Raw genomic sequence first — 23,421 nt, 5'->3', positions numbered from 1 at the left:
TTTAATTCAAAATGTGAGTTGTGGACACCAACATCTTGTAAATGTTCAGGCAAAACAAGCTTATTCAGTGTGTTTGAGTTGAAATAAGCAATGAGAAGAAACGTTAGAAAACATGAGTAGCTCTCGATCATTTTCATTTTGTAAAATTAGCTCTCTTGGGGGGAAGGTTGGAGACCCCTGCTTTTTACACTTAATGAACACATCAGAATAATCTTGCTGAAAGCGGCGGACCATTCAGTCTATCAAGCTCATCCATCCTATTCCCCTAGATTTTTCCAAAATAACTTTGAATTGACTTAATGGCATATACCATTCACGTGTTTATAGGGCATTTAATCCATCAAGGTGCAACCAGTTTCATAAACTGTAAAGTCTTTTTACCCAATCATTCCTAGTATGAGAGAGATGCTGAGTTTTGGTGCCCATTTAAGTGGTTCAGGGGTGTGGGGCATTGACATTTAACGCATGTAGCTCTGCTGCAGTTGTATGTCTGTCCGTCCATCCATTTCCTAACCTATTTGTACAGTGAGGGTCATCCTGGCAGCACTGAAAGCAACGCAAGTTTAAAGAGACATATAGTAGATGCAGAATTCGTATCCAGGCTGCTACATCTGTGTGGCAGCAGAACTAACCATTTTGTCGCAGTGTTTTCCCATCAGAATTACATTTTTTGATATTTCTGTTCGTAGCACTGGAAAATAGAAAAGGTCATATTTATGCGATTTTATCCAAATTGGCTTATAAATAAGAATGAAACAAAAATTTTGTTGCATGGATTTTAGGAGTACAGAATACTGTCGGTACGGAATGTGGCCTTGTATGGTGTATTGTATGACATTACCACATGACTGAGATGAAACAGGAAGGCAAACAAAAATGTATTTTGTCAAAATCAGGATTTTAAAATTCTGATTGAAAAGCTAGAACTATGGTATACTGTATGTCCAAATGTTTGTGGACACTTAACCATCACACCTGTTTGAGCTTTTTGGACATGCCATTCCAAAACTATGGACGTTAATAAGGAATTTGCGGCTGTAACCGCCTTCTCTCTTCTTTCCTCAAGATTTTGAAATTTTTGAAATGGTGCACATTCAACCAAACAAGTTTTTTTGAGGTCAATTATGTTGAACAAGAATACCTGGCGCACGATCGGCATCCAAATTCACCCCAAAGGTGCTCAGTAGGGTTGCGGTCAGGGCCCAGTACAGTCCATTCAAGTTTCTTCATGTCTTTAGTGACCTGGCTTTGTGCACAGGGGCCCAGTCATGCTAGAACAGAACTTGGCCTTCCCCTACCTGTTGCCAGAAAGTTGGAAGCACACAATTGTCTAAAATGTCATGGAAGGCTGTACCACTAACCGTAATCCTGCTCCGCCAAACTTTACAAGTAGGCACTATGCAGCCACCAATTCCAGATTTGTGCATCAAACTGTCACATAGTGAAGCGTGATTCATCACTGCAGAGAGCAAGTTTCCATTGCTCCAGAGTCCAAGGGTGGCGTGTTTTACACCACTTGGCATTGCACATAGTGATGTTAGGCTTGTGTGCAGCTTCTCGGCCAGGGAAATCCATTTCATGAAGCTCATGACACGCAGTTCTTGTGTTCAGGTTGCTTCGTGAGGCAGCATGCAACTCTGTTGTGAGTGATGCAACAGAGGATAGGACATTTTTAGCACTCGGCGGCACTGCTCTGAGCGTTTGTGCGATGCATCTCTCTCTGTCTGATGCTTCTCAATGCACATCTTAGGCCTGTGTACAGCTTCTTGGCCATTGAAACCCATTTTGTGAAGCTCTTGTGCTGAGTTTGCTTACAGAAACAGTTTAGAACTCTGTTGTGTGCTGCAACAGAACAGATGATAGGCCATTTTCACATGCTAAGTATTTTAGGACTTGGTGGTCCCATTCTGAGTCTGTGTGGTGTACCACTTCATGGCTGAGCTGTTGTTGCTCCTCCTCAATGTTTCCACTTCACAATAATAGCATTTTACAGTTGACTAGGGTTTAAGGTTTCTTTCTTTAGTCATGTGTACACAAGAAAATAGGAAATTTGCCTTCTCATGAAATAAAATAGACAGATAGAAACAAGAAAGGTTAAGGTAATGCAGTTAGATAATACATATTTACACCAAAAAAAAAGGTTACAGGATATATATCAAAACCTTAATCATTATCTCCGATATTTCTTACTGAAAAGTCGTATGGCACTAAAAAGAAAGGAGTTTGTGGAGCGATTTCTGAACTTTAGTTCTACATGTAATGGATGACTGTCATCAGTTGAGATGATTTCCAGTTTCTTTAACATTGCCCTCTGACACATACACTAGTCAAATCTTCTCCATCAGCCCCAATAACTTTAGCTGCATACTTCGTAATCTGCTGGAGCTTTTTTGAGTTTTGGTTTGTCAGACTATTAAACCAGGCAATGAAACCGAAATTGATCACAGACTGGATATCTTTTAAATAAACTCAAGCGTTAGGCAAATGTCAGTAAATAGCACTGCTGCACTATCAGTTGCAACTTTTTGAGGTTGATTCTTTTCTTTAAAGTTCGAAACTTTTTCCCAAATTGCAAACACTTCCTTTATCTCACTTTATGAGGTAACCTCCTCTGCGATACCCATCTCCTGCAGAACCTCCGTATGTTGCCGCATCTGTAGTTCCATCAACTCCTCCGCCGTCCGTTCCTCTGAATGTGTGGCGACAAGCTCTTTGATGGCTCATATTTCGAATTTTGTCTCATAACTCAAGGCAAAAAATCGACCTAGTGACGGCTCGTATCTCAAAAAACTCGCATCTTGGGGCACTTGTATCACAATATACAGTAGTACCTTGAATCGCGGGCTAAGTCTGTTGTCTCATTTCTAAATATAAGACACCAGTAATGGCGCACTAATACACTTGACTTGATCATTCCTAGTCTTCCTCCTCTTTCTCTGTATGTTTGCCATTCGTTTGCTCAGAGGTTGTTGTGCTTGCTGCTTCCTGAGCAGCTCTTCTCTTCTCCACCCTAGCAGCCTGCTTCTCTTCTTCTATCGGCATCTTTCTGGGCTAAAGCTGATTAAGTCAGTGTTAGAGTTGCAGTTACTTAGTGTGTTTTCTTTAATTTTTCACTTAAGCTGGCACTTAAGTCTTCAATCTCCCTCAAGAATGATTTAAGATATGAAGAGGTAGGGGACGTGATGGCAAAGGTGGTAGGGATGAGAATGGCAACCTTACACATGCGCCGCACGGCTGCCCCGCTGGTCGCTACCGAGAGTTGATTCTACAATAAAATAAAAATAAGTAAGGGGGAATAACCTTGGAGGTCATTAATCACCCCGAAAGCGGATAGTGGACATCACGTAGTTTATGTATACCAACTTTCAGGTCAATAGTTCTAACGGTTTGCAAGCTGCAGGTGATTTAAAATCCTGGACAGACAGACAAACAGCCACGGTAGCGTATTATATATAAAGATTAGTGAAAACTAATACCTTGGAATCCTTACTAGTAATACACAAATCCTTCTATATAAAAGCGGTCGGGATTGTCCTTCCGTTCCGTGAGTGCTACGCAGGCGCGGACTTTCACACACGCCCCTTCCATTTTGCAATGCACGATGGGATTTGTAGTTTCGTTTTTCCAGGTAAAAGATAATTTTTTTCCACTCCAGACTGTGCGATATCCTCTTCTTCTTTCTTACTATATAAAAGCGGTCAAGATTGTCCTTCCGTCCTGTGAGTGGAAAGCGTAGCGGTATTCCGCTTATCACAGACTTACTGCTTGCAGCTTGCGGTACGAAGCGACGTGATGTGAGCAGAGTTCTGGTGCTCCCATCGTTCCCTTGCTTTTGTGTGCAATGCTCTGGAAAAATAGACAAAATGATGTCTCTGGAAATAATTCATGTTGATGGAGTACAAATGCCTCACCGCGTAGTAAATATCAGGGGGGTTAAAAAGGGCGACCTCAATATAGAAAAAAAGTTAAAATTTCATCACAAAAATAACAGAAACTACGAGTATTAAAGTAATACCGCTCAAATGCAATATAACCAAATTAATGAGTTTGTATAAAATATCAAATTGATCTACATATTGAATTGCCTTCAGAAGTGGTCAACTTAAAAGTCGGTCGCCTTAAAAGGCGGGTCAGCCAAGTATGAAATATTGCTTGCCACCTAGTGCAGGTTAACTAAGCTCATTGTATTTTGAACTTTAATACATTTTGAGAAAAGCCTAAGAAGGCTAACACTTAAAATTAAGTAATTAGAGTTAAGATTTTCTAGAATTGACTCCAGATCTTCTTATAGGCTAAAACTGCACAAAAAAAAAAGAATCGCAAATGGGGCTTGTAAATATGTAAAGCTACCACACCAGGGTTCTGTAACAAGCAAAGAGGAGGGTCTGTCCATTCTTGGTAAATTATGGGGAGTTGATTAACCTGTTTTAGTTGTGACAAAGGAGCTGTTCTGCTACAGAAGATGCAGATTCTGGAAAACAATGAACAGAAGATGTGCAGTCCTTTAACCGAGACATCACCAGATGTCCACTGGCTGGTATGCTGATAATAATAATAATGCTGTGCAGGCATAACGGACCAAATCCTATGGTAACACGGTAAGAGAGCTGTTGGTTTTGATTGTAATGTGTTGCTGCAGCGGGCACCCAGTTTAGGGTCCTCTGAAGGGAGTGAACCTGTGGGTCAGACAGGCTGCTGGTTCTGATTGTCAAAAAGATGTGACCAGTGCTTGAAGCAGGAACTCTAGTTTTTCTCAGTCAGCAGTCCAAGGCATGTTTTCAATTTTAGTGTTTTTTTTTTTTTTTAAATCGGTGAGCTGTTGAAAATTACTCTCCAAGGTAAAACATACAGCTAGAGGTGAATAGGATTTGATGGCGAAAAGTGAAGCTTTGGTTTCCTCTGCAAGCTAAAATTGACCTTAATAAATATGGCACAGGACCACCGAAATTCATTTTATTGCTCTCTTGGTATAACGTACTGAAATTCCAGGCTTCATTTGTTTCTTCCTGCTTGCCAGTTGGCACAGCTCTTGGGTTACGACATCCACGTTAGCTGTTCCAAGTTGATTTTTGCAACGTGCACAGCACTATTTGACCAAAGAAAGTGCAGCCACGACTGCCACCTTTACACTTCAAAGTATATAAGTTAGTGGTCAAATTATGTTTTACAACATCTTAAGTTAAGAATTGGCCGTTTCACCAACACAGCCAAATAAAATACTTAATAGTCAACGAATCAGGAAACCATTGGCTTTGTTCTTATAGCTATAAGTTAATTGCATAAGAGATGAGCATAGAATTTTCCCTTATTTAAGTACTAAGATTTAAGATTAAGAGGTGACATGATTGAAGTGTTTAAAATGATGAAGTGAATCAGTCCAGTGGATCGAGACTTGTATTTTAAAATGAGCTCATCAAGAACACGGGGACACAGTTGGAAACTTGTTAAGGGTAAATTTCGCACAAACATTAGGAAGTTTTTCTTTACACAAAGAACAATAGACACTTGGAATAAGCGACCAAGTGGTGTGGTAGACAGTAAGACGTTAGGGACTTTCAAAACTCGACTTGATGTTTTCTTGGAGGAAACAAGTAGACAGGACTGGCGAGCTTTGTTGGGCTGAATGGCCTGTTCTCGTCTAGATTGTTCTAATGTTACTAGGGTGTTGTACCGTGTTAGCCATTATGAATGTAAAGGAAAGACAAACAAAATGACACCTTGTAATCTTTTTAGTTAGCCAATAAAAGGTGTCATTTTGCTTAGCTTTTCCCCTTATTTAAGAAATAACAAAGTTAAATTGTATGTCTAATTTTCCATTTTTTTTTATTTAAACATTCTAAAGTGAATTGTACTGGCAGTACTTTCTCTCATCTTCAAATATAGGCATAGATTATGAGCATATCATCATGTTTTTGGTTTTAGCTTCAGCTTTTTTGACACTTTATTGTATTCAATATTTTTCACTTTTCAGTTTCTGCCAAAAAGAAAACTCTCTTTGTCTGCTGTTAATGAATTACAACTAAAACCCATTTTAACATTGGCCTAATCATAACATTATGCATGAGTGGGAGTCGAGCTAAAGTTAGAAAATGGAATGAACCTTAACAAAACTGATCATGCCGTTTCTCAATGTCGTCTCCACCCTACTCACTGCACTTGTGCCACCTGCCTGGAAGTGCCCGGATTCCAGCAGAATAAAAGGTTTGGTCTTGTCCTTGCCACCACTCATGCCACCCGGGATATTGTCAAACACTACATGCCGAGGGGTACTACAGTCACTAGTGCAAGTTACTGTGACTTGCTGGAGACCAATGTGAAGCCTGCTATTCGATCCAAGCGGCGGGGACTGCTGTCTCGAGGAGTCCTTTGGCTGCAAGGCAATGACACACACTGCTAAGAACACCAAGGCTTGTCTGGAGAAACCTGAAGTGTGAGGTATTGCCACATCCTCCTTATTCACCTGATTTTGGACCGGTAAAAACAAAACCTCCGGGTGGTCGTCGATTTTAAGACAGATGGCGACGTGAAGAAAGCGGTGCACAAGTGGTTACGCAGACGAGACAAAACCTTTTATTCTGCTGGAATCCGGGCACTTCCAGTCAGGTGGCACAAGTGCATTGAGTAGGGTGGAGACGACATTGAGAAACGACATGATCAGTTTTGTTGAGGCTCATTCCATTTTCTGATTAATCCCATTTTCTAACTTTAGCTTGACTCCCTCTTGTACTTGCCTTGCAGTGTCCTGTGTTAAGTGACTTGTGTTCATTAACATCTTGGACATGCATATTCTAATTAGGGGTACTAGGTGTTTTGTTAATTATTGGAAGTCCGTCATTACCATGATACGTTTTAATGTGCTCATGATTTTTAAACAGACCGATCCCTCTCAGTGGCTAAAGGTTCACAAAGCACTGCATTGCAATGAATTGATGTGTGCCTTGTGATATTTAAGCTCACACATAAACATAACAGCCTAGCTATGAGCTGTAGGCCTATTTTTAATGTGTGTGTACCAAGACATTTATGATTTAAAACCATTCGTATGGCACTTCCTGAGCTTATGTATAGATAAACTACCAGAAGAGATCTTCCCCGATTTATGGATTGTATTGCTGTGCACTCACACCAGAAAGCATCACAGTTCGCAGATAAGCACTGTGGTCAATTGACTGTGGTCATCCGTAAGCCTTGCAATGTGAGCTAATAGGAGAACTCCTTTAGCTCAGGCTGCTGATAAACTGCTTCTGAAGGCCTTTGTAATCAAGATGTCGCAGGTTTGTGGCTCACCACCTGCAGTTATCACTGTGTAAATCTGAGAACTGAGATGTTTTGTGGTGCGAGTCCACAGCAATACACGGATACGGGGAGTCGTCAGAATATCTAGACGCAGGATGACAGGACTGTGAAATCAGGAAACTGATCAAATAACCAAGTTTTGCTTGCACTTGTTTAAAAGGCAGACTAAACAATCCAAAATGACCTAAAGTATACGCGCGTATCATTCTCAATATTCTGTTTCTTGGAGAATCTCGTGACATTCTCACATTTAGCGCTTTGAGTAACGAGCTGCTATTGTTATTATCGCATAATAAAACATACATTTGATTTGAGTTTTGAAAAACTCATCACAGACTTCAAAGGACTTTGTTGGACAGTTGTCTTCTCCAAAGATCTTGACCATACATTGTTCTCCTCTCTCTTGTTAAATTAATCTTAGCCTGAATGAACCTATTAATTTTTTACATTTAAGATTTTTCATTTAAAGATTTACCAATGTTGTTTCTTGTCCTAGTGTGTGGATATAAACACAGGGAACTTCAGTTTCAGTATTACATCTCGCCTGAAGAAGGGGCCTGAGTTGCCTCAAAAGCTTGCATATTGTAATCTTTTTAGTTAGCCAATAAAAGGTGTCATTTTGCTTGGCTTTTCTCTAACATCCTGTGTAAATTTATGGTACTTGTAAAAGTTACAGCTGGAGGGATAAAAGCAGACATACAAACACAGCTCAGTTGTTTCTTCTTGGTGTCTTCTTGAGCAAACGGACACCGCAATGTCTATGGTGGATGTTACTTTTCCTCGCTTGCAAATTTGAACGATTTTTGTTATATTCAGTTTTATTCTTGGGTTCTTGAATAAAACTGAATTTGAACGATTTCTTTATTCAGTTTTATTTTTGGATTCTTGAATAAAACTGAATGAAAAAAAAATCGTTCACATTTTAGCAGCTTAATACTCGAAGCGCTATATGCACGGATGATGTGAAATTCAAACCTGTGACGTCAAAGTTGCTAAGTTTTTTAGCTTTTTCCACTGCACCATCTGCATAAATCTGACACGGAGCAGTATTACCACTGGTTGAAAATGAAACGCGCAAACACGTGCATGCGAACGTCTCTTACTTCATACCGACTGATAGTTGGGCTTAAGCAAAATGCAAATGAGCAGTTTCTTTTTGTTTGGTTTTATTCTTTGTTACACCTTTCGTGAAAGTGTTTCTTGAATATTCACTCTTCCTACACTTCACGTCAAAATGATGTCGTTATTACTATAACCTATCTAAACATTTTCTGTCGTTGTTACTATTGCATAATGAAAATATTTTCTGTTTCAGCCATGTGTTCAGCATTTCTTTCCTCGCATTTCTTCTGTCATTCTATATTTACACAGATTGTTGTGGACACAGAACACACATGAAATGTGTATATTTCAAACCATGGGATTTTGTTAACTATACAATTCCATACAAACACATCACCAAATAAGTTGTTCAACACAGACTTCAGCAGGGCAATGCCTTCATCTGACTGAGTGGGGTGGGTGGTTAGCATTCTGCTCACCCACGCATTTACAAAACAAAAGTGGGTTGTTATGCCAAGAAGCTTATAACTTCTTATCGCTGTGCTATGTCAGGGATAACAAAAAAAATCGTAAGTTTCAGGGATTCTAGTGTTAAGAACATGACATACATTGGGTATTGAAAAGAATCGCCTCTCCCACCCCTTTGAAAATATTCACATTTTGTTGCTTTAAAGCCTAAAATGAAAACACACACACATTTGTTCAGCTCGGTTTACTCTAATATCCAAGTCAAAGATATAATAGCAACAGTTAATCCAACCTGCTATATCCTAACTAAAGTGTCACGGTGTTCTGCTGGAGCCAAAATCCAAAGAGCTGTGGGACTCTGGAACAATCTACCAAGATATACAGTTGAAATGGAAATTTTGACAGCATTTTAATAAATGCCTGGATATGATTTTGGGACAGTTTAGTTCTTCGCTAAGCAAACAAGCTTGATAGACTGAATGATCAGTAGTCCTTTGCTAAATTTCATAATAACAGACTGAATGATCTCAACTCCTCTGGTAAATTTCTTACATTCTTATGACCCAGTGTCCAAATAACAGAATTATGGAATCATAATTCTCCAACATCAAAAAAATTCTAGGGCCCAAACCAGTGCCGGCAAGATTTTTAATGATGCTGAGGCCCACATAACTTGCCAATATTGTGCTGATTTGCTTTGACATTTGTGACAATCAATGAAGTACATCATAGGAAGCTGTCGAGCACTGCAGTGCCTCGGCCCACCCTGCATGGCTTGCAAATGCTGCTTTGTGAAACTGGATTTAAAGACCTAAGACCTGCCACCCTGTCCTCCAGACCCACCTCTTCCCCCAATGTGTATTGCTACCTTTTACTATGCCAATGACTAAGATGATAAGTCCGGTGATGAAGAGAGGGTGCTTGAGAAAGACAAAGCATTTTATTCAGGTAGCTTTTAAAAGATTTTTAAATGTAATTAGCATATTAGTCTTTTTTGAAATTGGGTTTTTAAAAAAAAATAAAATTCTTTAATAGGGAAGGCATATAAGCCTTAGATCACTACTAATACGTAAATGCTTTTCTGTATGTGTGCATATACATGTGTATTTATACTTGTACTATAAGTATAAATACTTATAGTATACTTACTATACTTATATGTATATTAGTGATCTGTTAAAATTTTGTCTGGTCAGTTTCCTTTGTTGGATGTTCTACCAATAGCTATATTCCAAAATGCACTAAATTAATGTCTCCTAGTGATAGTGTTATCAACTGGAAGGCAGATGTTTTGAGATCAGGTAGTTCAAGGCACTTGAGTGTGTTGCATGTCGATTAGCACATACTGTACTTGTGACAGTAGCTTAACCCAAAGACCCCACCAAGATAGACCACCCGAATGGGGACCAGAAATGCACTAAATAAACCCTGCCATGTCCATTGCATTGTTTCTGCATTGCCAGCTTATGCGTGGGTGTCCAAGGTCTTACTGTTCTTTGCTGTTTCATTAGAAGATGGAAAGTGTGCTGCATTTCTAGCCTTGCTTATGTCTTCAGGAAAGGAAATGTGGTCAGCAGCCGAGTGTTTCCAGTCAAAGAGTTCGTGAATCATTGTATTGAGTTGTGATTTATGTGTCCAGGCAGAAAGTATGCTTACTAGACGTCGACTCCCACACAGTCCTGGACTCAAAGGAAAATGAAATAATTACTTGTGTGCCTAACAGTGTTAACAATTGTTAAAAATGTTTTGTCTTATCCAGAGGAAAACTATATATATATATATATATAAATAATAATTTTTTTTTTTCCTTAGAAGAGGTGGCTTGGCAAATTTTATTGAAGACTTTAAAAAGACAATGGTGTAATTGTATGAAAACGCGTTTTTATATTTTAACAATATGACTTTGACTTACAGGCATATAAAGGTCTCGAGCTTCTTCATCTGTGTGGCTGGTGGTTCATTTGTGCAGTTGGAATGTAGATTGATGCCAGTTCTGACTTTATTGACTCCAATTATGAGTTTAAATATTGGAATATTACTGCTTCTTCTTTCTCTTCGTCTCCTCCCACCTCTGTACAGGGTTGATATGTGAAAGGTTTTAGCTAAAGCTGTACTGCTGGGTGTTTCTCCTGACTCTTAACCGTCTGTATTTATTGGAGCTTGGATCCGGGAACTAGTTTGGGATGATTTGCCCTGTTGCTGATGGCTAGATTTAAATATTGTATCGTAACAGTGCAGAAATATATAATACTTGCAAATACATGTTACATATCATATTACTATTATAGACGCGTAAAATGTAGATTTTATTGTGTTTTTGTCAAGTGTTCTATGAAGACATGCATGTATAAATTTCATTGCACTTATGTACACATGACAGTCTTTCCTGGACTTGATGTCCTTACCAATGAAAGCAGCGTTTGGCTTGAACTGAAACCCGTAGCCATTGCGGCTCTCCATGGGCTGAGGTGATTAGCCCTGCATTACCCACTTAAGGAGGGCAGCAGTTGCAATGGGTTTTTTGTTCCAATCCAAATCTTCTAACAACTGGAGTTCCTGACGTGGTTAAGCTTGTCCTTTATTTGGAATATCGGACAACATTATGACAAGAGCAGGCCATTCAGCCCAGCAAGCTCATCCATTCTGTTCATCGAGATTGTAACATTAATTCAAAAGTTTAGAGTCTGCTAGTTCAGAGCTTTATTGTGCCACTAGCTGTTTTGTGTTAACATTTGCAGTGCATATGTCTGTGTTATGTGCCATTTGGTATAGGATTCCCAAAAGCAGTGTTAGTGTTTGTGATGCACAGTGTGTCGGAATGACAAATGAAATGCGTTTAACTACTACAAATGTTTGTGGTGGATTGGCAGTCCAGCCATTATTTTTTTTTTTTCCATGCTATTGCATTCCATTCAAACCAGTGTGGTGCTGAGGCGTCGCCCATTGCATGGCTGTGCTCGGGTCCTAATTTGGGATCCTGAGGTGGTCCATCATGTGGTGGGTGCAGCAACGCGTTGTAGCAGTGCATGCTCCTAACTCTCTTTTTCTGTTTGTGGTGCACCATCTGTTGGAATGACAAATGCACTGCATTTTATAATATCTGTGATGTGCCTTCTTTAAAAATGATGGAGACATAGCAGTTAATTGGACACGCACACAAACAGTTATCCTTTTCTAAGGTGCATTACAGAAATGCCTACTCTAGTTTTAGTTTATCTTTGTATGGACAATTTAAAGTTATCAAGATTTTGCAATATTTATTTTGAAACCCCATACTTATAAAGTGTATGTCTTTTTTAAATAAACCCCATTGGTGGAAATAACACAGAAATGCCTTCTTCTCTTAAACATTTAGTGACGTGTCTTCCCTTTGGTAATTGTTATCTGAAAAACTTGCAAAATAAAAAGACCCTCCTGTCTAATAAAAATTAGCTTCATTTTTTTTTTTCAGTTTGGATTGTCATCCTGGCTAGAGTATGAGAATAGGACGAGGCCACTTAACTTTACAAGGAGTTTATTAAAAACGTAGTAACTTATACCTGGCCTCTCTTGGACTTGGTGTCCTGGGTTTAAATTGTTCAGCTCTTTGTCGTCAGTGTGGTGTTTCGCACATTCTCTCTTTCCTTCTCTTTCTGTCCTTCTCTGTGTCAATGTGGATTTTCCTCCTGCATACCCAAAGTTGTGTGTTGGGTTAGTTGACATGACTGTAAGTTGGGTAGTGAATTGAGACAGCGCTCTGTGCAGGGTTGGTCCCTGTCTTGTGCCCGATGCTACTAGAAGTGAGCCAAGGCCCCCCAAAACAGTTAACTGGATTAAGTGTGCTTGAGAATATATGTTATTCTATCCATGCATGAACGTGTATTTAAAAGTGATTCTAGCGTTGTATATGTAGGAAATACCCAATTACTAAATAAACTGAATTGGTTAATGGGCGACGCTGGAATACAGAATTGATTGTGTAATCCTATTGCAATTTGTATTTGCGGTGGGTATCGCCAATTTTTTTTTTTTTTTAATCAGTGGGTTTATTGGGGTTTCCAAATAGTTTAATAATCTTTCCTTTCAGAAAAATGTTTTTTCCTTGATTCCAGTCTTCTTCCAGAATGCCCCTCTTCCAGCGGAAAACCCAACCTCAGTGATGTTATCTTGATTAATTTAGCCTTCGTTTCAGAAGTTGCTATACTAAATGACCGCACGGAGACTCCTCCACCATTAGCATCGCTGAATGTTAACAAGGTAAGCTGGCAAGATCTTTCATCTTTCTTTTGGCACGCACGTAATGAATGTTGGCCTCGGACAACCTGTTCGGTCATCTCTATTCCTGAACTGCCTTGTCTCCCAGATGCTCAATTCTTTGTTTTGCTGATAACTGCTTTGGTTTAGATTTAATCTGCACAAATCTTCAGTAGCTTAAAGTACTGTAACATAACTTCTCCACCTTAAGTATTGGGAAAGAAGTGTACAATGTGATGAAGGTGAAGGCTTCATTTGTTCATTATGATATGCATGGACTTGTGCAGGAGCCTTTTTTTTGGTTAATTCTTCTTATGGATGTTTATATCCAGATTCTCTGGGAAACTTGTCACTAACACTTAAAACATTTGGGAGCTGGCAGCATCATCTTTGGAGTCGGAACATCAGGAGAATTTTGATTTGTAAAATGACATTTACCCTAACAAAGATCGCCGTCTGCCTACCTAATTTCTCCTAAATGTTATCTTGTATCAATAAAATATTTATATCATGTTGTTATATTTCTTAAGCATATATTTTAAACTAATCAAATGGATCTATTAGTATAAGGTAACCTATATATACTGTATCATGATAGTGAAGAGCATATTCGATAATCAGATCAATAAATTAATAAGAATAAGATTAGAACATTAGAAAGTTTGTTGAAAACGGGCCATTCAGTCCAACAGAGTTCAGCAAATCTAATTTCTCCAAAATAACATGAAGTCGAGATGTGAAAGTCCCTAAAGTTCTGCAGTCTATTGCACTGTTTGGTTGCTCATTCCATGGATCTGTGGCTCCCTGTGTGGAGAAACACTTTCTAAAGATTGTGTGAAGTTTACCCTCAACAAGTTTCCAGTTATGTCCTGTGTTCTTGTTGTAACTTATTTAACGTAACAGCCTGGATCCACTGTACCAGTTCCTTTCATAATTTTAAAAACATCAGTCACGCCACTTCTTAATCTCCAATTCCTTACACTGAAAAGGTTCAACTCCTTATATACCTCCCAGAATCCGCCTAGTTGCTCATTTTGTTAGCAATGCTTATCTTTTTGTTTGTAGCCCGGTGACCAAAAGTGAACACCATACTTCAGGTTAGGGCTTACAAGTATTTTATAAAGCTAATGCTGATGTCTTCAACTCAGTCCTGGGCAGACCCTAAGGCTGCAGATTTCTGTTTTTATCCATTCCCACGTTCCACAATCAGTAAGTCAATTATGCAACATTCAGTCGTAGTAGGGTGTGTGAAATTTGCAGATTAGAGGAGCTGATCTTGCCGCCAAACCATATCTGTCTTACACAACAAATTGTCAAATTTATCAACATGACCGCTTTCCAGCATAATTATGCTTGCACTATTTTCTGAAAACTGATAGCATCCTAAACCTAACCCTGATGGAGCCTGTGCTGTATGAAGGGTTAGCAGCCACGGCAAGTTCAACTGCAGTCTTTTTTTGATTTCCCTCATTCTGTCAACATTTATTTCTATAGCACATTTTCTTACAAGGAATGTAGCTCAAAGTGCTTTGCAAGGTTTCAGAGCGAAACTTATAAGAAATTTAAAAAAAAAAAAAAACAAATAAGATTAGTTAAGAATAAGTAACAACGGAAAAGTAAACCAGTAACTCCATAAGTCTTAAATACAGGGCTGTGGAGTCGGTAGATTAAATCCTTCAACTCCGACTTCATAGTTTCTGATACTTCAGACTCCCCGACCCCGACTCTTCTGATGCATTTTCCATGTTGATTGAAGGAAGGCAACATACACGTCATTTAACCACAGAACTAGTGGCTAGGAAGCTGACTCTCTACCATATTGGCCAGCTTAAACAAAAGACAAGAACCCCAAAACACATCAGGCCACAGCACACACTGCCAGCTACATCATGACACTTGTTTACACTCAAATAACTTGTTAAGCACATTATATTACTGAAATGAAATTAAATAAAAGCACTTTTTGTAATGTACCATAATCCAGATTACAATATGTGAATGTCAGGTTGTAGAATAGCTCATCTGAACTTCACACTAGTAGTAACACAACTACACACTGGGCTTTATTCTTGCATCAGAGAAGTACTTAATTATGACTATTGTTTGTGAAATGGGACATTTGAACTTGCTGTATTTTTTTTTTATTTTTTTTTTAAATTGCAATTTAAATTTATTAGCAGTCGGTACATTTTTGCCAAGTCCAACCCCGACTCCAGGTACCCAAAATTGTCTTCGACTCCACAGCCCTGCTAAAATAGGCATTGATGTATGATTAGTAGAAGGGCACTGTATACAGTATCATATCAGCTTGTCGTGGTACACAAGACATGAGTCAGGCTAGCTTTTCTTCTGTTTGTAAGATCCAAAACGCTCCTGTTCCTTAGCTCTCATTGCTACAATATGTGTACTTTCAATTGAGCATTCATTGGTTGTCCGCTGTCAAGCACCCAGAGTCCACCTCTTCGACTAAAAATAAAGTCAAACCTGTAGACGAGTAGGAGTGAGTCACTTGATATGTCAGACTAGACGACCGGCCCTCATGGGACCACACAGCCAGCTGCCTCAGACTCAATATGATTATGAAAATGAAGGCTACAAATTAAATTCACTGGAAACGATGTCTAATGTGACATGGCTTTCACCAATCTTTCTAATTAGCTGAACTTTTATTCTGTATTCAGAAAGCCCAGTAGTGTGTTTTTTTTTGTTTTTTTTTTTAATATATAAGGCATTTCGAAATATTTAAAGCTATAGCAAAAATACAAATGCTTGACTGTCATTTTTGTTTTCCTAGTAATTTGCCTCTTTTCTGTGTAGCTTTCTTTCTTAATGGTGTCATAGCAATGAAAATGAACCTCTAGCTGGAAAGGAAAAGCTGGGGCAACGAGACGTGATCTTCTAGGAAGACACTTTAAAGACCCGCGAGACACAAACAACATCAAATAAGAGAGCACAGCCAGCAAAACACTTAGTCGTGTAAAGGCACATAACACACACAGATCCTCTGCTCTCGGCACATATAAACCATACAAGGACAATACATTCTAAATAAAACGTCGACGACTAAGCGAAGAAGAGAGAGCAGCGTAGAGAAAAGAGACCCAAAAGCGTTGGAGAGAAAAAAAGGCAGATAAGCGATTATGAAAGTGGTGGAATTCGAAAGGCTCAAACAAATGATGGCGCGATACACTTGTAGAGAAAGATAAAGAATGTGAAAGCAGTAAAATTAGAAAGTATTTTAGCATCCCTGCCAGGTTGAAGCCTTTTTTGTTTTAAGTGACTGTTAGGGCCGATTGAGGGAGGGTGGAGTACAGCATGGAAGACTGATTAGCGGGGTATTGATTGAGCAGTGAGGGTGGGGGGCAAGACCCCGGGGATGAGGGGTTGGAGAAGGTGCTAGAAAGTTGTGTTTGGGGTTACGAAGTCTGTGATTGTTCAAGTAAAACGTTTGTGACACTTTATTTACGTCAGTCGCTTCAGTATCAAAAAAAAGATAGAAAAGATCACATTGGCGCAAATAAAGGGAAATTCATCATCAGGACCAGGTGTAATTGGAAAAATAGCAGGACAAAGCGAGGTGAGAAATAAAAGGCAAAGAGCAGGAAACAAAGTCTTTTCGCTGTCGCATCATTCAATGCACAAAACGTAGATTTACACAATAATGGACCATACGCTACAAGAATCTGTGGTCCTGCAACTGTTAAAGCAACGACAAGTAAACACAATTCAGTCAGGTGTGTGTTTATGATCACGGAGAAGCGATGCAAATTTTAACAGGCGACAAGAAAGGTAATGTATATATTCTGCTAATAACATTAGACACCAAAGGAGATCTTGATATGCCATTCGTATTAAAATGTTTACAGTTGCCCGTGAGAATAACTTTTGCTATGACAAATAACAAATCACAGGGACAAACATTTAGAAAAACTTGGATTATTTATTAGAGAAACAGAAACAATATTCACTCACGGGCAGTTATACGCTGCGTTGTCACAATGTGTCTCCAAAAACGGAATCAAAATTCAATGCGATCTTGAAGAAAAGGTAATTCCAAATATTGTTTATAATGAAGCTTTAAAGTAAAAGTGCAATTAATGAAATTGAAACAATTCCAAAGGGGGAAAAAAAAAGCTTTTAAAATTGTATATCCGATTAACCAAACACTGGGGTTGAGGAGCGAAGTGAGCACGGGGCAGAGCCCCCTAGTTCTAATACATTTTACCAAACTTAGTTTTACAATTTATACATTGACCCCAAAACAATGTAGAACAATTAAGCTAGGAGTTAAACTACAAACGGAAGAACAGAAACCAGCAGCAAACCTGGGGTCCCCAGAACTGAGTTTGAGAACCTCTTGACTAATGGACAGTTTTATATTTTATCTTTTCCCACCCCAAACGTGAAAAATAAATTCACACAGCAAAATACACAGTTAGCTTCACAAGTGCAAATTTCAAGTGATTTCCATGTTCTGAATGGTCCCTCAACTGTTGGTGCCCCACTATGTGAATGCCCCCTCTTTTTGGTATATTTAATCCACTGGGACTCAATGGGTAACTTTTTTTGCACTTTCTGCCACTTGAGTCTAACAAAGGATTACTACTTTTAAGGTTGAATTTGGAAAGATTGAATGTGCCAAAACATAAACTAAGGTTTATTGCTGATCGCCCCCTCCGATGTAAGGGTGAACTGTATCCTGCATGCCTCAGCGAGAGCCAAATATTTCATTTCTACTTTATTTTGTTTAAAGCACAGCCATGATGGTTATGTGAAAGTGTCACATTTCATTAAAACCAAATGATTTTTTGCTTTAATTTGTGGCCAAAGCTAGCATTGCCTAATCTGTTTTTCCGCCCCCATCTTCCTTCCTCCATTTTCGTTTTTGGCCAAGATTGAAAATATGCAGAAGTCATTTAGACTGAAGCCAAAAATGATAGGCCTTCATTTTTAAAATGTAACTAAGGCAGAAAATAGCACAGCTGATGTAAAAATGAAATTTAAACTGCATTATAAACTTGATCTTTGTCAATAGTTCAGATAGTCTGAAGTGAAACTAAAGGATACATCAAAGATTTAGGGTTTTGCCCAGGATAATATAAAGATAAGAATATCAGTAGGATGAAAATAATGAGGTGAGGGGAATCGAATGGAAAGGCAAAGTAAAGCTAGGATTTGCATTATTGGTGGCACATTGTAAATATTTAGTTAAGTTTAATCTGGTGTGCACTTGGTTAACAAAAATACATATCTGCTTGTAGTGGTTGGTCTCTAAAGAGAAACGAGTCTTCAAACGAGGCAGTGGGACCATTGTCCTTGTTTTGAATCCTACTCTTAGCTGCTTTCTGCGTGGACTTTTGTACCTTCTCTCTGGTCTCTGTGGATTTTTCTTCTGATTCTCCAGTTTTCTGCTTGCATCCCCAAAGATGTGAAGGTTAGGTTGGTTAGTGATCTTAAATTGGGCCTCTCCACATTTGGATCCTGCTTTGTACCCAGTGTTATTTCAATATATATAAATTGGATTTTGTGGGTTTGAGAGGTTTTGAACTGGTAAATATCCACAAGTATCAGTAATTCATTTAGGAGGAGGTTAGGAGCAGGCGCTGATCCAGTGCATCACCTCACCCATCACATGACAAACCAGATTAGGACGCGAGTGCAGCCATACAACGGGTGAGATACCTCAGTGCCACACCAGTTCAGATGGAATGGGATAGTGTGAGGCTTTTTATGGTGGCTGGAGTGCCAATTCTGCCACCGACCCCCAGGTTTTTCCCTGCTGGTTGGAGAGCCTTCATGCAGGGCTGGATGCAGATTAAAATCCTACCCAAGATGGAGTAGTTCATTTAAACAATAAGAAATGTAATTTGGCTGTTTTGTAACATTCTTGTTTCATAACATAAAATATATGTCTGAAAGTTCACTGCTGGATGAAAAGTAGCAATGTTTGAAACTCTAAATGGTGTCTGTTAAAGACATACCTCCCAGCAGTAGATAACATCCCTTTTTATTTAGGACAGGGGTGTCCAACACTAATCCTGGAGGACTGCAGTGGCTGCTGGTTTTCCTTCCAGCCACTTCGTTCATCAGGGACCAATTTCTGTTATTAATTGACTTCCCTTCATTTTAATTGCTGTATTTTAAAAGACTCCGTCGTCTGAATTGATTTTTTTTTTTCCTTAGATGGCAGCCAAACAAAAATGAAGTGTAAAGTGAGTCAACAGATAACCAGCCATCTCCAACCAGTTTCTTAATTAGAAGACGATTCTTGATGTTCATTAAACCCGTTATTTACCTGCGTGGCTTGTTGCTGCTCTCATTCTGCCACAACAGACATTTTCAAAACTGTTGAGGTTCCTATTTTCTTAAATGAAAGCAAAAGAAGTTAATTAGCAGCTGAAACCAGTCACTAATTAAGAAAAGGGATAGAATGAATGCCTGCAGCCACTGTGGCCCACCAAGATCTGAGTAGGACATCTCTGATTTAGGAAGTAGGTTTATCCAGCATTCACCCATTTATTTTATATTTATATTTATATATTTATATATATATATATGAAATATATCTATTTATTTTATATTTATATTTATATATATATATATATATATATATATATATATATATATATATTTATTTATATATATATAACTGACCCACCCAGTGAAAGTGGGGGTTTCTATTGCAGTGGACTGATGTCCCATCCTGCCGTAGTTTCATGTCTTGTGCTGATTGTAGCCAGGATTGGCTTTTCTCTTCCTTTTGACCTCCTTATGTTCTGTCTTGCAAATCACTGCAGTTGGTGTTCTCTGGTGGCCGTGGTGAAGATAACAACATGTTGAAACCTCAATACTGCACCATAGTAAGCCCCTTGAGCAAGTCACTAAACATGCCAGCACTCTAGCTGGCCTGGAGTTTGGCCGATGTAGGCTATTGAAGTATGTTCTGAGCCTGTACTTCAACCAAGTCTTTATTTTTAAGGATTGTCTGTCTGATGTGCCAAACCCTGCAAACCAATGGACCTTGAACCCTTATTTTGATCTTAATCGAGAGTTTATGATGTGATTTGTAATGCAACCCAAAGAATTGGAGGTGCAGGCAGTAAGAATTTTTTTTTCTTTAGAATTGCTTACAGAATGGAGAGATATAACCGAGCCCAATGATGTGCACTGCATTAACGGCAAACAGTGTGAAGAAACATCAATACTAATGTCTTGCATTACTCGTGTCACAAAATCCACATTTTCGTTATCCAATCATATGCACAAAACAGGCAAAACACCTTCTTTTTTGCTAAAATATCGTTAAATAGGTTAAATGGGCACCTGTAATCAATGGGAAACTTTTTTTTTTTTTTTAATTAAAGATCCGCCTCTCGTCCTCATTCGTTGGTTAGGAATCCAGTCTTCACTTGAAAAAGTTGGACCGTTCCGCCCAACATCGATCCCTATTCACTTTATGTCTGTACAAACCCAGTTAAAATTTGAAGGTCCCTAACGTAGTACTGTTCACCACACTACTTGTCAGCTCATTCACATGTCTGAATTTCTCGGCATGAAGAGATGCTGTGAAGTTTACCCTTAATCTGTTTCCACCGGTGTTCCCACGTTTTGTAGAACTTGTATCAAAATAGCAAGCGGCATCCTACTACCCTTAATGAGTTTGAACACTCCAATCGTGACATGTCTTAATCTCCGGTTGTTTAATCTAAAAAAAATTTTGGCTCCTACAGTTTTTTTTTTTTCTTGATCAATCAAGTATTTCTATTGAGATGTGGCTATAAATTAGGAGTGGGGTTTCTGGCTTTAGGCCCTCTAATTACTCCCATTATATACCTGTTTTAAAGAGCTCTTTTTCCCCCTTCTGAATGCACTGTACTTGTGCAATACCATTCATCTCCTCTGGGTGCTGCTCAAGTCCTAGTTACTGTGTACACCTGTTATGTAGTATGGTGTGTTTCTATATGCTGTGGCTTGTAAAGAAACTAAAAGTAAATAGAAAAGAGAGGTCTTTTTACAACTATAGGCAGTAAAGAAGGACTTGATTGAGGCACTAAAGCAAAATGAGATCATTCACGCTATCCACACCTTCAGATCTTTCTTCATTATTGTACCCCTATCCTTTCTCCTTCTCCCAGGTGAACTCTCATCTACTCTCTGCTCAATGCCAAGTTCACTGGAGCAATGACCGCTGACCCTCTTTTATGCTGGTCACTAGACTACTTCCAAGGTTGCTTCAGTCTCCCATGAGGTACCGCAGGGTCAGTCACAGCATACAAAACTTGAGGAGTAGTTTGTAGGGAGAAACCCCCTCTTAAACGGCATTACATTACATTTACCACCTCTTTGCTCAATCAGCTGCTGGATTGCCGCATGATCTGCATCTCGTGCGGCGCTTCAAACATTTAAAAGCCTGTACAGCAGCTGTCCTACTCTTTGTGTTTTATTTCCGGCCCCAAGCGTGGTTAAATCTTTTAGCACAAAGTCCCGTCTTGCGAGATGTGAGCTCTTGATATTTTTTACTTTATAATTTATAAACAGAATAAGAATCTGAAAATCTAACACAATCGCATTAAAGTCTGATAAATTCTGAAAAGAATCATACCAAACACATATATGTTGGTTTTAAAATAAGGCAGATTTAAAGCATGACGTAAAAATGTCACCATTGCACTTTTAGGCTTAGGATTTTGTACTGGGCAGCAACTTAAAATTTTTAATCACAGACAATCACAACAATCACATTATGTGCAAAATTCAATAATAAACTTAAAAATAGTGTATTGCATGTATTTGGTTTGCAGAGACTTTAAACAAATAAGGTACTTTTTAACAGCAGTATTCAATTTACATAGCAGCAGTTTAAATATTTATTGTAAATCTCAACTTAAACATGAATGTAATCAAATATAAAACCAAAGCTGTTTGCTACTGCCAGGGAATTAACATTTTATCTAGTTTGTTATAGAAAAACGCGTTACCTTCAGAGTCCAGAGCCACCATCACAACATTATAACAGGCACCTTCTGAGCAACAGCAAGTTCACATTTCTAAATCGGTTTTCTTTTTTTATCTGAACAGATAACAGCAGAAACATTTCCTTTTATCAGAAAGCAGCATAAACCGTCTATGTTCAGTAGCAACTCTTTTTGAGGACTAATATTTTTTCCAAAAAACTTTTTTTCTGAAAAGTACACAAAGCAGTGGTTTCACACATAAATCAAAATAAAAAGTCTGTTGCTGCCTATTGTGCCTGCTGTCGGTGCCTGTTTGCAGTTTGCGGCGGCTCGACGGCCAGCAGGAATGCACAGTGAGCTGGCTGCGTTGCCCGTCTTTGTGAGACAGGTGCACGTAGTCAGACGCAATATGGTATGTACCTCCTGTCATATTGTCTGTCCTCCCAGGCGAACGCTGCCATCGGTGCATCAGCTACACGAACGTGTTCAGCACCACAATGAGCTGGGGACCAATCAGCTGATGCCGGTACCTCGCTTATGTTTTCGATCTCCGTCTCCAGATCACTTGCATCAAAATCAGAGTCCGGTAGATCAGAGTCAGATTCAGCGATAATACGAAAAAAAGTCATCCACGGATTATTTTACTTTGAGCATTCACTTTGGTTTCTCTCCACATTACATTTTAGAAGCTCTTTGCTCTTCGCTACTCATGCATGCTCAGTTAATCGAGGTCAATTCAACAAAGCTAACTTTGCTTCTAGCAAAAACATTTCGAAAAGTGCTGTAACAAGAAGATCGCTAGTGAGACTGACTTTCAAAAAGTGCGTTAAAATAATTGTTGATGTCAATTCATTAACGTGTTAACTTGCCCAGCCTCTCTCTCTCTCTCTCTCTCATATATATATATATATATATATATATATATATATATATATATATATATATATATATATATATATATATATATACACACACACACACACACAGTCATCTGAAAAAGTCTGGGAACTCCTCTTAATTGGCTTCCTTTTAAGATACTCGCTCGTCAACCCCCATGTTTGGTTTTCTGGATACACACTTTTAAGATTTTTTTTTTCTTTGAATTGTTGCTGTTATATTAGTTTCACTTTTCATCACTTCTGTAAAAACAATATTTGAAATCTTTTGTGTCCCACTGTGCTGAATCTTTTAAATGAGGTCTGTGAGACGTGTGTTTAATGACTTTGTACCATAATTTAGGATAGGTTTCTCTGTTTGGAATTTCAGCACATACAAAACGATCCGCATCATCAGCAGTTAATAATTTTTTTGCAAAGTAACCAATAGATGCATTTGAGTTAAACCCCGTTTTTGAAATTCTCTGACTTAAACTAATTTCCTTTTGCTCTTTCTCAGTGCGATCTGCGCT

General features: G+C 38.7%; 1 protein-coding gene across 2 annotated transcripts in view; it reads left to right on the top strand.

The window, feature by feature from the left end:
- lsm12b (LSM12 homolog b) overlaps window positions 1-23,421 on the top strand; it is a 45,142-nt gene that overhangs the window by 9,018 nt on the left and 12,703 nt on the right. For both annotated transcript variants that reach the window (XM_039739463.1, XM_039739462.1), the window contains exon 2: window positions 12,929-13,062. In XM_039739463.1, coding sequence (XP_039595397.1) covers window positions 12,929-13,062 — 134 coding nt within the window. The remainder of the gene's footprint in view (window positions 1-12,928; window positions 13,063-23,421) is intronic.

Source organism: Polypterus senegalus, chromosome 17 (genome assembly GCF_016835505.1).
Source record: "Polypterus senegalus isolate Bchr_013 chromosome 17, ASM1683550v1, whole genome shotgun sequence".
NCBI classification, from domain to species: domain Eukaryota; kingdom Metazoa; phylum Chordata; class Cladistia; order Polypteriformes; family Polypteridae; genus Polypterus; species Polypterus senegalus.
This window is presented reverse-complemented; position numbering and strand designations above follow the sequence as displayed.